Source organism: Puma concolor, chromosome B3 (genome assembly GCF_028749965.1).
Source record: "Puma concolor isolate L17-30 chromosome B3, mPumCon1.1.hap2, whole genome shotgun sequence".
Taxonomy (NCBI): Eukaryota; Metazoa; Chordata; class Mammalia; order Carnivora; family Felidae; genus Puma; species Puma concolor.
In genome coordinates, this window is record NC_141672.1 from 95,618,154 (window position 1) to 95,632,594 (window position 14,441).

General features: G+C 34.3%; 1 protein-coding gene across 1 annotated transcript in view; it reads right to left on the bottom strand.

Moving 5' to 3' along the window:
- Positions 1–14,441, bottom strand: part of TRPM7 (transient receptor potential cation channel subfamily M member 7) — a 123,838-nt gene that overhangs the window by 73,259 nt on the left and 36,138 nt on the right. The window contains exons 4-10 of the mRNA XM_086710668.1: positions 13,682–13,880; positions 10,190–10,403; positions 7,830–7,954; positions 6,005–6,176; positions 4,241–4,415; positions 3,163–3,286; positions 1,739–1,811 (exon numbers count right to left, since the gene is read on the bottom strand). Of these exons, the coding sequence (XP_086566794.1) occupies positions 1,739–1,811; positions 3,163–3,286; positions 4,241–4,415; positions 6,005–6,176; positions 7,830–7,954; positions 10,190–10,403; positions 13,682–13,880 (1,082 nt within the window). The remainder of the gene's footprint in view (positions 1–1,738; positions 1,812–3,162; positions 3,287–4,240; positions 4,416–6,004; positions 6,177–7,829; positions 7,955–10,189; positions 10,404–13,681; positions 13,881–14,441) is intronic.

The window sequence follows — 14,441 nt, forward strand, 5'->3', positions numbered from 1 at the left end:
TATGAACCTTTCCCATTTCCTTTTAATTAACTTACACAGTTCATGTCAGCCACTGCTCAGAGGTAGCCGGTCTCAGAGAGATAAGGTTACCCCAGGGCTTAGGACTTTTATTTTCCAACTATAGAAAACACACAGCCTCATTTACTGCAAACACTTCAGAATGCAATAGGAATAAAACAAATTACCTGTTTCTATCACAGAGATAGTACTATGTTAGAATTATGAAAAATATCCTTACAACAGGTGCTTTCCTGTACGTATATAAATTCATACATATACTTTTAATTGTTCATGCAAAAGTACATCCTACGATACAAAGTATTCAGTAGCCTACTTTATGTGTCTTAATATCATACCCTTAGTTCCTTATAATAGTACATACAGATTAACTTCATATACACATTAACAATACTTTTTAAAGGTGAGCTAAACTTGATTCAACAATCACACTAGTGGGCATTCAGGTTATTTTGAATTTTTTGGTGAATATATTTTTAGGTACATGTTTATTTAAATAGGATGACTCTGTAGAAGCCAAAATGCTGGGAAGAAGAATACATACTTTCAAACTTTTAATATACTGCCAAAATATGTCCCAAAAAGGTTATAAGAAACTTTCAATGGTATAAGAATACCCAGTAGGAGAGTAAAATGCTTCTTTTATTAATATTTACTTTAATTATAATATTGACCATCTTTCCACATTTTTCCCAGGCATTTATATTATTCTGCTAACATTTTTACTTAAATTCAGACTCCTTTTCCCATGAGGTATTCATCATCTTACCATTAATTTATAACAACTCTTTGTGGTCTCTCCACAATCCTATTCCTTAATTTCCTCATCTATAAAATGAAGAAATAATAGGAAATCTGTCTCTTAGGGTTGTTATAAGATTAAATGATAAAGAACGTAAACCACTAAAACACAATGGCTAGCACAAAGAAAATTATATGACAAATATTGAGTTCTCTTTTTATTTTTTATATGTAGGCAATCCCATTTATTGATTTTTCCCTTTACAGTTTCTGAATTTCCTACTACTTATTATGTCTTTTTCCCAAGATGTAAATAGGTTATATTTTATTGCAGTATTTTTCAAATGTTTAATCTATTGGCAATTTATTATGGTCTAATGTTTGGGAAATTCTTGTGAATGCTTAGTGCTCTTTTACTCTGCTCTGGCCACTTCACTGCATACTTGTGACTTTCAAGTACCCACCCAGATGAGACACGGTTTTAGCTTCTAATTTTTAGGAAGATTTTTCACCGTAATTCTGTTTGTTTTATCAGTTGGATGTCTTTGGCAAGATATGTGAGAGGACAACAGTTCAATGTGATGTATATTAACTCTTTAGTCCTCAAATATACCACTAGTTTTCTTTCCAAACTTCCTTTCAGAATGAAAACAGCATGTTTAAGAACATACTAATTTCTATGAACCAATACCTTATTACCTTTAAACATTTATTTTTCAGTCAATTAAAAATGTGACACATTCTTAACAGGATAAATAAATGGGTCTGGTGGCATACACCTTTCTAAAAATTAAAAAATTTTAAAAATTTCTGCAAGACAAAAACAAAAGCTCATTTGCTGACAAACAAAGCTAGCACTGTTATCTTCCACAAAGAACAATTACTGAAAAATTCCCCCAAATTCAGCCAAATTAAAAGTCCTACCTTATATAAATAGGCTATGAATAAGATCTTACAAATAAAAAAATTTAAATCTTACCTTTCAGTAATGCAGTAAGTATTGCTACATCTATATCCTGATGTTCATCTGATCCAATATGGAAAACCGTGATCTATTTAAAGATCAATTCATAATATTATGCCTTTATATTTTCAAAGCTAAGGCATAAGGTATACAAAACAGAAACTAATTTCAAACCACATAGGAGATACAGTTTTTTGGGGTTTTGGTCAGAAATTAACTTCATTTCAACAAAAGACCCCCACAAAATTAAAAAATTTTCTCATCTACCAAATAAAAATGGCAAATATACTCAAAATGTTTAGTTTAATATTATATTCACTTTCTGACCTATTTTAGGTCCTTTACTACAATAAGCAACTTATGGCCTGAGAATACAGATTACGTATCTGAGTAAATCTTGACATTATTTCTACAGAATGAACATTTAATCCAAGTAATATATATGTGTGTTCTTGAATGAGAAATGTTTTATTTATTCAATTTTTAATTTTTTTTAATGTTTATTTATCTTCAAGAGAGAGGGAGACACAGAGCTCAAGCAGGGAAGGGGCAGAGAGAGAGGGAGACACAGAATCTGAAGCAGGCTCCAGGGTCCGAGCTGTGAGCACAGAGCCCAACGTGGGGCTCGAATTCACGAACTGCGAGATCATGACCTGGGCTGAAGTCGGACGCTCAACCGACTGAGCCACTCAGGTGCCCCGATAAATGTCTTATTTTATCCTTTTACTGGAAATGTCTCTGAATTATCTGAAGTGAAACACCACTTGAGAGATTTTTATTTAATAACATTTTTCATAAAGTAAAAGATTATAATCCCATATAATTTTTTCCTTTCAACTTTATTGTGTATAAAAATGAAATACATGAAACGAAACAGATCAAACCATGTTATCATCTACCTATTATAGTTGTTAAAAATTTTATCTCTGAAAACTTAAGCCCATGTTTAGATGAATGAAATTAGGCAACAATGATCTTTAATTTGAGCACTGAGTCAGAGTAAAATAAAATATTTTCTAAATATTTTTTTTAAGACTTTTTTTTCAGTAATCTCTAGACCCAATGTGGGATCAAATTTACAACCCTGAGATCAAGAGTTGCATGCTCTACCGACCGAGCCAACCAAGAGCTCCTACAGATATATTTTGGAGAAACCATTAACAACTCTTGACAGTTCTTGCTTGATTCTAGATATAATCTGTGGAGGTCTAGTTATTAAACTTTTCCCAAAACAGAAATGCAAATATATGTCTCAATACCATACAGAAACCATAGTCCTTCTATGATATCCCTCCAATTGAACAAAATAATAAATGACATCTTTGCATGGTTAAAAAATATTTTAAAATTTTAAACCCAAATTTAAAACAAAAGTATTTCACCAATTTATAATGTATTTTGAATGAAATAAAGAGGGTTATTCTGCAAAATCTACTTACAAGCTCCTTTCTTTTCATGCACTCCATCAGTGTTTGAAATAAATGAACTGCTTCACTTTGGCCAAAGTTAAATGTTTTTTTGATTGTTGAAATAATATCAGGCTCTGCTGCATCAGGAAGATTGCTGGAGTGAAAGGAAACATAACTTAATTCACTGATTTCAATTTCTATTATTTGTAGAATCTAATATGAAGTATAGATGAATCTATGTTAAGACCTTTAACATACTGTATTAATATTAAGTACTTCACCCTGAGTGAAATATCCTCCTTCATGAGACTCCCAACTGTAAGTCATATGGGAGGAAAAACGGGAGTTATTTTTCTCTTTGTATTATTTCTTAATTGTTTTACAAGGCATGTGTTGCTATAACAGTACTCACATTTATAAGATACTGTATAAAGATAATTTTAAGATATTATTATGTATTAAGCAATACTTTGCCAAGATATCTTAAACACGAGCACATTCACATTTTCTCATTATATGGCTCAAAAATATAATGACATAAAACATTATAAAATACAAAAATGAAAATTCATAGTGAAAGTCTCCCACTATCTTCCATCTGCCCAGTTCCATCTCAACTGCTTTCCTCTTTCCATGTATATACTTTGGTAATCTTCCAAAATCTAGTACGGATACCAACCTTTCTCAGCCACAAACTGTTATGTAGATATACCATAATTTGTTTATCTAGTCCTCTTGATACACATTCTATTTTGTTCCAATCTTTTACTTTTACAAAAAACATTGTAATGAGTAACTTTTTATAATCTTGTGCATATCACACGTGTAAAAGTACACGTATACCAACAATTCCTAGAAATGGAACAAAGGGGTCAAAAGATACATGCCTCTGTATGTTTGATAGATCTTACAAAATTGTCCTCTATGAAGACTGTTATATTTTAATTCATTCCCATAATGTATAAGACAAGCTATTTCCTCAAACCTTAAAGGTATTATTAAACTTTAAATTTTCATGTTCATAAAATACTGAAATGAATCCAATATTCTAAAAACCATAAGTCTCTTTACATAGTTATTAAAATCTTTTTTGCAATCACATACTTACCCTCCTTCTTCTGTTTGTTTATGAATATAAGCCAGTAGATCTGCAGCTCTGCCTGTTCCTTCACAAACAACGACTGGAACAGGAGGACTTTCCTGAAGGTATTCTAAAACTGTGAGGATGACATTTGGTCCACCCTCAAATATAAGTGCCACCACAGGGACACCTTGTCCAATTCCTTAACAAAGTAAAAGATTGCAAGATATCAGGCAAAACAGAGTAATTTAATCTTATTTTTTTACTTAATCAAAACCAAAATAAAAATAAGCCAAAATATAATTTCTTATACGACTGTGCTGACTTCACTTTAGGTATTCAACATGATACCAAATCTTGCATAAGTAAGTTAAACACCGAATACATTACTTTTTCATTAAATTAAAATCTGTTCTAAATAACAAAATTAGAAATACAATACTTCTATGATTAGGCATGCACTAGAATTTAGATTCACTGAAAAGTAAAATTTATTTTGTATATTTCACTAATTGGAACTCTTGACAAATAATTTATAACACCAATTTGTTTTTAAGATTTTTAAAATTTTTAAGTAATCTCTACACACAACATGGGGCCTGACCTCACAACCCTGAGATCAAGAGTTGCATGCCCCACCCACTGGGCCAGCCAAGACACCCCTAGTTTGCTAATACTGTGGGAGTTGAACTTCTAATGTATATTTGTTTTTACTCGTTTTTAAAATGTGTATTTCTGATTTCAAATGCAATGAGACATTAACATAAAAATTAATGACAGAGTCAGGACTACCTAAATGTACCTGATAAAAAAAAAATCCAAGACCTCTACCAGAGTAACAGAAAAGATTTAGTGAAGAATACCAATTTTTGTTTTTACAATAACTTGCAGTGAAAGAATCCCAATACACATAAATGTAGGATTCTAAAACATTCCTGAATTTTAGGAGAGGATATGACTCTAACATAATTTGAATGCACCCTTCTATAATTTTGTATTTTGATTTCACTTTGTCACAAAGCCCACCTTCTTGGTGTCCTAGGACTGTAAAATTTCTTCTTTTTGAAAGAGAAATCTAGAAGTTGAATCAGAAAGTAAGACCATGGTTGGAAAGGAAGACCAGTGTCAAGAATACCAATTTTTAAGACACAGCTACCAAAGAGTGATACCTATTCATGTTATAAACTTTAAACAAGATGATTCTTACTTTGCAATAAACTATCTTTTTTTCCTCTTTTCCTCTTCAATCTTGAATTTCAAGTCATGTATTAGAATACATCACAGATTAAGAATATTTCTGAATTCCTTGGGCTGCAAGGGGATTACAACAGCAACAGAGCTTCCAATGAACCTTTGTGGCTTTGGCCTCAATATGTGAATACCCTATTTGGGCTCAGACTTCCTATTTGGCCTAAGATCAGTCCTTTTTTTTTTTAATTTTTTTTAATCTTTATTTATTTTTGAGAGAGAGAGAGACAGAGAAGAAGTGTGAACAGGGGAGGAATAGAGAGAGAGGGAGTCACTCAATCTGAAGCAGGCTCCAGGTTCCGAGGTGTCAGCACAAAGCCCAAAGCAGGGCTCAAACTCATGAACCATGAGATCATGATCTGAGCCAAAGTCAGACGCTTAACTGACTGAGCCACCCAGTCGCCCCTAAGATCAGTCATTTTGGTTGTTCCGTATGTTGTCTTGCTACGAAAGGAAATAAACCCTCCGAAGAACCTTTTTAGAATCTTTTTAGAATCTAGCCTAGAATGATCTCAACAATAACAAACTTATAAATTCCCTTACTAGCATGAATTCTTTGCTGATTAATAGTTTTTTCAAGTTCTCTTCTCAGTCTGACTTCTGCCCCATACTTTCCAACAGTGCCATCATCCACCAATATGAAATGGGAATGTAGATTATTCAGAACATTCAATTTGCTCAGAGGGTTCAACAATGTTTGATAAGGAGCAACCACCTAAACAACAGCAAACATGAGTTAGTGGGCAGGATTAATTATAATATAAAGAAAAAATAACTTTGAAATAATCTATAAAGGCAAGTAAGAGGTAAAATTCTATTTACAATATAGTAACAAATAGAAAATGTCAAAAAAAAAAAGGTGTCAAAAAGCACAAGCTTTTCTTTTTTAGGTTCATGGTTTTTTTTTCTCCCAACATTTTTTCCAAATTTTTATTTAAATTCTACTTAGTTAACATACAGTGCAACACTGGTTTCAGGAGTAGAATTCAGTGATTCATCAATTACATACAACACCCAGTGAAAAAGTACAAGCTTTTAACCAACTGAAAATTAACCAACAATGGGTTGAACCATACAACTGTATTTCATCTCATTTCAGAATATATATTATTTTTTAAAAGTTTATTTATTTATTTATTTATTTATAGGGGAGAGGAGAGACAGAGAGAGAAAGGGAGAGAGAGAATCCCAAGTAGGCTCCAGGCTGTCAGCACAGAGCCCAACGTGGGGCTACATCCCATGAACCTTGAGATCACGACCTGATCCAAAACCAAGAATCAGACGCTTAACCAACTAAGCCACCCAGACGCCCCTAGAATATATACTATTTTATTATTACATGCAAAGGAAACCGAAAATAAATAATAAGTAGTGTGAATAAACTGTTAGGTTATTAGTGAATAAAGAGCAATATACCAAGGACACTGAATTAGAGCAATCAAATGTTATATTGCTATTTTTCTAGCCCTAAGGAGAATCTTTAAATTTGATAATAGAAATATAATCACACTTGAAAGTGATTATAATTCAGTAATTCTTTTTTAGTAGTCTCTTGACAAATATTTATAACCAATTCACATGTCCTTAACCTATTCAAATAAAACACTAGCAACTGATTACTACTCTTAGTGACAATAAAATTAATTCTTAATGTCATTAAAAATTTAATTTCAAAGACTGGCGTGATTTGGAAAAGGTGTGAAATAGCTATACAAAACAGAAACCGAAACATACTAATAATATAATACAGGGCACCTGGGTGGCCCAGTCGTTTAAGCATCTGACTTCAGTTCAGGTCATGATCTCATGGCTCGTGGGTTCGAGCCCCACTGTCAGGCTTTGTGCTAACAGCTCGGAGCCTGGAGCCTGCTTCAGATTCTCCCTCTCTCTCTGCCCCTCCCCCACTCAAACTCTGTCTCTCAAAAAAATAAGTAGTAAACATTAAAAAAAAATTTTTAAATAATATAATGCCAATTACTTATATCTATGAATGCATTTTTGAAAGGATAGTAAGAAAACCTCAAGAAAATAACTTAAAAAAATTTTTTTTAATGTTTATTTTTGAGGGGGGGGGAAGGGGCAAAGAGAGAGGGAGAGAGAGGGAGAATCTGAAGCAGGCTCCAGGTTCTGAGCTGTCAGCACAGAGCCCAATGTGGGGCTTGAACCCATGAGCCATGAGATCATGACCTAGGCCGAAGTCAGATGCTTAACTGACTGAGCCACCCAGGCACCCCAAGAAAATACTTTTTAAACATAATTTGAAAAGTATAGTATGATCATGAATAGTTTAAGTTGACTTGCACTATTCTTACTCTAATTTTGTTTATACAGAAGTTCAAACATAAGAAGTTTTTTAAATCATTCTTACATCTCTCCCAACAAGATCATTTCTGTTTTCAATCACTCCCCATGGAGCTATTCCAATAGTGCAAATCTTTCGAGATGATCTGGAAGCATGTTCTTTGAGGGCATCACCAACATGTTTTGCCACACCTGTTTATACAAAATTTATTTCACTTTATTTGAAAGTAGTTATTGTTTTCAGAATAATCCTGTGCTCAATCTATGACACTATAATTGGTGATATTTTTCTTTATACAAAGATAAAAAGCAACGAGGTCCAAAAGACAAACTGATGAAAGAAAACACAAGGACCAAAAAGAAAACAAACAAAAGAATCCCACAATGTCAAATCACTACAACTGCCTGAAACACACGTAAAAATAACTTTTACCATGTTGTTAGGCCTAGTCCTCTCTTAGATTCCTCATGTAAGTAACTGTAGTTTGTTATTGTTCTACACATCATCTAAAAAAAAATGAAGAGTATGGCTCAGGACCATAAGCAACACACACACACACACACACACACACACACACACACACCCACCAAGCAACTACAAAAGTTGTCCAACTGAATCAAAAATAAGGAAAAAAGTAGAAAAGGTAATTCAAAAGAGCATGTAACTCCTCATTATCACTTGTTATGGGCTGAACTGGATCTTTCCCAAAATTCTTATGTTGAAATCCTAATCCCAGCACCTCAGAATGTGACTGTATTTGGAGACAGGTCCTTTAAAGAGACTATACACTGTAAATGAGGCCCTAACCCAATCTGTCTGGTGTCCTTTTATGGAAAGGAAATTTTGGACCCAGAAAGAGATACCAGGAATGCACATGCACAAAGAGGAAACAGTGAGAAAGTGACCATCTACAAGCCAAGGAGAGAGGCCTCAGGAGGAGCCAAACCTGCTAACAACTTGATCTTGGGACCTCCAAAACTGTGAGAAAATTTATTTTGCTTAAGCCACCCAGCCTGTGGTATTTTGTTATGGAAGCCCTAGAAAACCAATGCATCACTCAATTTGATTTTTATAATGCATTAGATCTCCTTCCTCATCTGGATTATGGAAATAGCCTCTTCACTGGTCTTCCAACTGCTGCCTTGCCTGTGCATAGTCTATTTTCAAAACATCATCCAAATGATCTTTGTTCTTGTCAACTCTCTGCTTAAACCTTCCCTTCTTACTCAGAGTAAATGTGAAAGTGCTTGCTTGTAATGGCCTATAAGGTTTTATATAATGATGTGCCTTTGCCCCTGCTATTCACCACTCTACCCCAACTCACCCCATCCCATCACCCACCATACCCCCATACCTTTCCAACCTCATCATCTAGCCTTCCTTATTCATTCTACTTACCTACACTGTACCCTTCTTACCATTCTTCCAACAAACTAGCAGTTTCTTTTCTTTTAAATACTCTGTCCCACACTATTCTTATCTTGCTCCCTCATTTCCTTCAATTTCTACTCAGATGTCACCTTATTAATGAAGCCCCCTCCACCATCCCTCACCATCCTTCCTCTATATTTCATGTGTCTCCATAGCACTTATCATCTAACATGTAATAACATATTTAGTTATCTGTTTGTTATCTGCATCTCACCTGCTAAAATATAAGCTCCACAAAGGTAAATATTTTCTTTGCTTTGTGGAATGGTAGATCTTTAGCATCCAGAAGAATGCCTGACATACAATGAGATTCAAAAACCAGCTGCTGATAATGAATTAAATGTCTGCAAACAGTAATAATTATATTTTACTTTGGACACTAAAGTTAATCTGCCATTTTTAGATCTAACTTATATATGTGGTAAAGAAGACTTGGAATGAAAAATTATAGTATATTAAAAATTAATTTTGAAAGCTACTTCTTATCACTGCCTAGGCAATGGACTGCCATCCTGGGTTCAATTTACCAGTAGTCAGAGAGTGACAGGAGTAACACTTGGCTCTATAGTAGGGGTCAACAACCTTTTTCTGGTAAAAGGTCAAATAATAAACATTTTAGGGTTTGCAAGGTAAACAGTCTCTGTCACATCTATTCACCTCTGTTGTTGTAGTGCAAATGTAACTATAGATAATTCAAAAACAAATGAGTGTAGCTGTGCTCCAATAAATCTTTATTTACAAAAACAATGACTGGGTTGGATTTGGTGCCTGGGACCATAGTTTGTTAATACCTGCTCTACAGTTATTATTTTTAAGACTAAATGAAAATCAAATACTTCTACAATTACCATTTATACTTAGGAACTATATAAATTATTTAACAGAAAAAGATAAATATACTGATATTTGGTGTTGACTATTATTTAAAATATCTAATTAATATTATGAGACATTTATAAACACACTAAATAAAATTGATATAATCATCACATTACCTGTATTTACTCCTCCAGTTAAAATCCAGGCTCCGGTTGTAACTGCAGCTTTAATAAGACCCTTTCCAAGCAGCTGCTTGATTCGTGGGTGAAGCTCAAATTTCTGCATGCCTCCATGCACAGAGATAACAAGTTTGGGTAATTCCATTTGCCATTCTTTAAGCAGAAGTTGTAGAATGACTTCAGGTTTGGTGTCATATGATAGTCTCACATACTAAAAAAAGATTTTTAAAAGGACAAAATAACTGAATATGTTCATAGGTTTCATAATGCAACATTATACAACTTAAAAAAATGTTATTTAGATCAGATTATTATTAAATATATTTGAAAGGTTGCTTTTAATGTACTTAACACTCCTAGGAATAAACAATAACAAATGATTTTAAAGTTGGAAAATCATTCTGTAAGAGCTATAGAAGCAGTGGTACTCAAATTTTTAACCTTTAAAACATAAATATTTTCCTCTTTCTGTTTATATAAACTCAATTACTCTTATCTATGCACAGTATTTAATGGTTTGGTGTAACTATGAGTATGCAGTAGTGGGAAGTGCTAAGGCTAGCTACAGTGATGATAAAAGGGAAAAAGAGAAAAGAATAATGAAAAAAAATGGAAGCTTCTACAACTCTTGCTATAAACAGAGGCAAATACTGTATTAACTTTGAAAATTATGCCAATGATCCAGTCTATTTATAACAGAATTTTGAATATGCAGTAAAATAACAAAAATATTTTTTTACTCAATATTTCAAGGTGTTCAAATGGATTCACAAGTTTAATTTTTGAAAACTTCCATAGAAAATAAGCTGTCCCATCTGTGGTATAATTTACTCTTGTTTGAAAGGTTAAGAAAATTATCTTTGTTTTAAGTGACATCACGAAACTTACTTGCTATGACCACTCTAATTCATTTTCTCTGTCTAATGTGTTTGTATGATTTACTGCATAAGAAATCTGAAATATTCATATGTTGGAAGAAAAACATTAAAAAAAAGGTTTTTTAAAAATGTTTACTTATTTTTGAGAGAGAAAGAGAAACAGTGCAAGCAGAAGAGGGGCAGAGAGTAAGGGAGACACAGAATCCCAAGTAGGCTCCAGGCTCCGAGCTGTCAGCAGAGGGCCTGACACAGGGCTCAAATTCACGGACCACAAAATCATGACCTGAGCCCAAGCTAGACACATAACCAACTGAGCCACCCAAGCACCCCAGAAGAAAAACATTTTAATCATCTCTAAGAAAGGTTCCTTGCAAAACAATATATTGCCCACTGCTTTACAGACCTCAAATACCAATGAAAAATATTCTAAAATATCAAAATCCAAAATATCAGAATTCTACAAAAATGAGAAGACTCTAGAGAATGCAATGAGGTTTGTTCTATACGAGGTCTTCCCACATTAGTTTTAAGTCATTATTATATTTGGGTACATAAAATAGTGTTTAGAAAACAAATTAAAAAAAAGATTATTTAAGGAATAAATTAAGGAATTCCACTTTGGACAATAGTAGACTAGACTGTCTTGAATTAACTCTGCCCCTAGGAACAGAGAAGCTAGAAAATAAATAACACTTTTTTTAAGTTTATTTATTTAGGGAGAGAAAGCGCAAGTACGGGAGGGGCAGAGAGAGTGAAAATCCCAAGCAGACTTTGCACCATCAGCAGAGTCTGACAAAGGGCTTGAACTCATGACTTGCAAGATCATGACCTGAGCCAAAGTCCGCACTTATGACTGAGCCAGGAGCGCCTGGGTGCCTCAGTCGGTTGAGCGTCCGACTTCAGCTCAGGTCATGATCTCGCAGTTGATGAGCTCGAGCCCCGCATCAGGCTCTGTGCTGACAGCTCAGAGCCCAGAGCCTGCTTCAGATTCTGTGTCTCCCTCTCTCTCCATCTCTCCCCAGCTCATGCTCTGTCTCTCTCTCTCATAAATAAAGATAAACATTAAAAAAAATTAAAAAAAAAAATGACTGAGCCACCCAGGCATCCCATAAATAACAGGTCTGAAAGCATCAGAAAGCTACCAAGGCCATGAAAAACTGGGATCCAGATCCGAAAGAATAGGAAAACTTGGGAGAGATGAATCCACCTTTAGCACTGCTTTTCCCAGCAAGGCAGGGAGTTAGAACAAAGAACAACCTAAAGGGTAAAATGTTGGTGAATCTAAACAAATAATAATTATGTTTGGGGGGTTTAAAATTATGTCAACAAAAGCACATAAGTCATGAGAGAAATAAATGCAGTTAAAAAGTATTCTGAAGGTTCTCGCACTGTCCAAAAAGTAGTAAAAGGACTAACTTACAATAAATTAAAATGCATTTTGTAGTGTTTACTATAAGATTAATCTATAGAAAGGGGCACCTGAGTGGCTCAGTTAGTTAAGCACCCAACTCTTGATTTTGGCTCAGGTCATGATCTCACAATTCATGTGTTCAAGCCCCGCACTGGAGCTGTCAGCACAGAGCCTCCTTGGGATTCTCTCTCTCCCTCTCTCTCTCTGCCTTACCCCTGCTCGTTCTCTCCCTCTCTCTCAAAACAAACAAACAAATAAAAGATTTAATCTACAGAAAAACAATGTTATCAATAACATGCTAATAAAGAAGGAAATAATAAAAAAAATACTTAATCCAAAGCATGTAAGAAAGAAAAGCGAATAAAGAAAAAGTGCAACAGTAAACTAAACTTAAAAATTATGTGCTTCTTAAAAAGAAACCTCTTGGGGCGCCTGGGTGGCTCAGTCGGTTAAGCGTCCAACTTCGGCTCAGGTCACGATCTCGCGGTCCGTGAGTTCAAGCCTCGCATAGGGCTCTGTGCTGACAGCTCAGAGCCTGGAGCCTGTTTCAGATTCTGTGTCTCCCTGTCTCTCTGGCCCTCCCCCGCTCATGCTCTGTCTCTCTCTGTCTCAAAAATAAATAAACGTTAAAAAAAAATTAAAAAAAAAAAAGAAAGAAAGAAAAAAGAAACCTCTTAAACATAAGGAAAGGTTAAAAGTAAAAGGGAAGAAAAAAAAAAAAAACTTAGCTATGCCGATTTAAGAAAAACCAGACACTGGAGGCACATGGATGCCCCAGGTGATGATCTTGCAATTCACGAGTTCGAGCCCTGCATTGGGCTCTGTGCTGACAGCTCAGAGTCCGGAGCCTGCCTCAGATTCTGTGTCTCCCTCTCTCTCTGCCCACCTCCCACCCCCAGCTCGTGCTCTATTTCTCCCTCTCTCTCTCAAAAATAAAAACAAAAAAAAAAAAAAAGAAAAACCAGACTTTGTCAAAAAAATGAGATTAAAAGACATTTCATAATGATAAAAGGTTCAATTCACCAAAAAGATATGATACTTCTATATTTATATGCACCTATACAAATAACTTCAAAATACATAACAAAATGGCTGAGACTAATTTCCTGACTTACTGTTACATAAATCTTCAGACAACAAATGTGTATTATTTAGATAACAAGATAAATGAAATTTTAAAAAATCAAGTATGTGACATACCTTAGCTCTATAGGAATGAGAACCGCCTTGAAAATTTATGACTCCATAAGCATCTGTTGGGCTCTGTTCTGTATGCTTTTCCACAGACCATTCTTCTAATGTCTGATTAAAATGGTCACCCAATTTCACATCTGAGTATTTCATGGCAAGACTTGCAGTAAAACAAGCATGTTGCTTGACCAAACGACCACAAAAACACCTGAAGTAAAGAAATTTTTAAAAGATCTTTCAAAAAAATTAGTCAATGGAAAACTGAATTAAAATGAACGAACCAATGAAGAGTATAAAAATAATTTAACTTTTTAATTTTACAATACCAATAAATTAATACCTTCAACATAGCATGAAAATAGTATAAATACATTTGCTTGTGATGATGTAGTCCTCTAACTTTAGTGTGGGACACCTAAAAAATGTAGTATAACCACATAATAGAACAGTATTCAGCAGCAGAAAGGAATGAACCACTAATAAACACAATATAGATGATCTCAAAATTATCATGCTGCACGAAAGAATCCAGATGCCAAACAAAACGTATTTCTATGATTTAATGTATAAAGAATTCAAGAAAATACAAACTAACCTATACAGTGATAACACTGGTGACCCAGGTCCAGGAGCAGAAAGAGCAATTTTATTCTACCTAGAAGCAATTATTGGACACTACTACATAGGAAGCCGGAACCCAGTGGAGCCAGTCAGTCTCAATGATTTGACAAAAAAATCTTAACTGCAGTTTGTAGAAACCAAAGGAGCA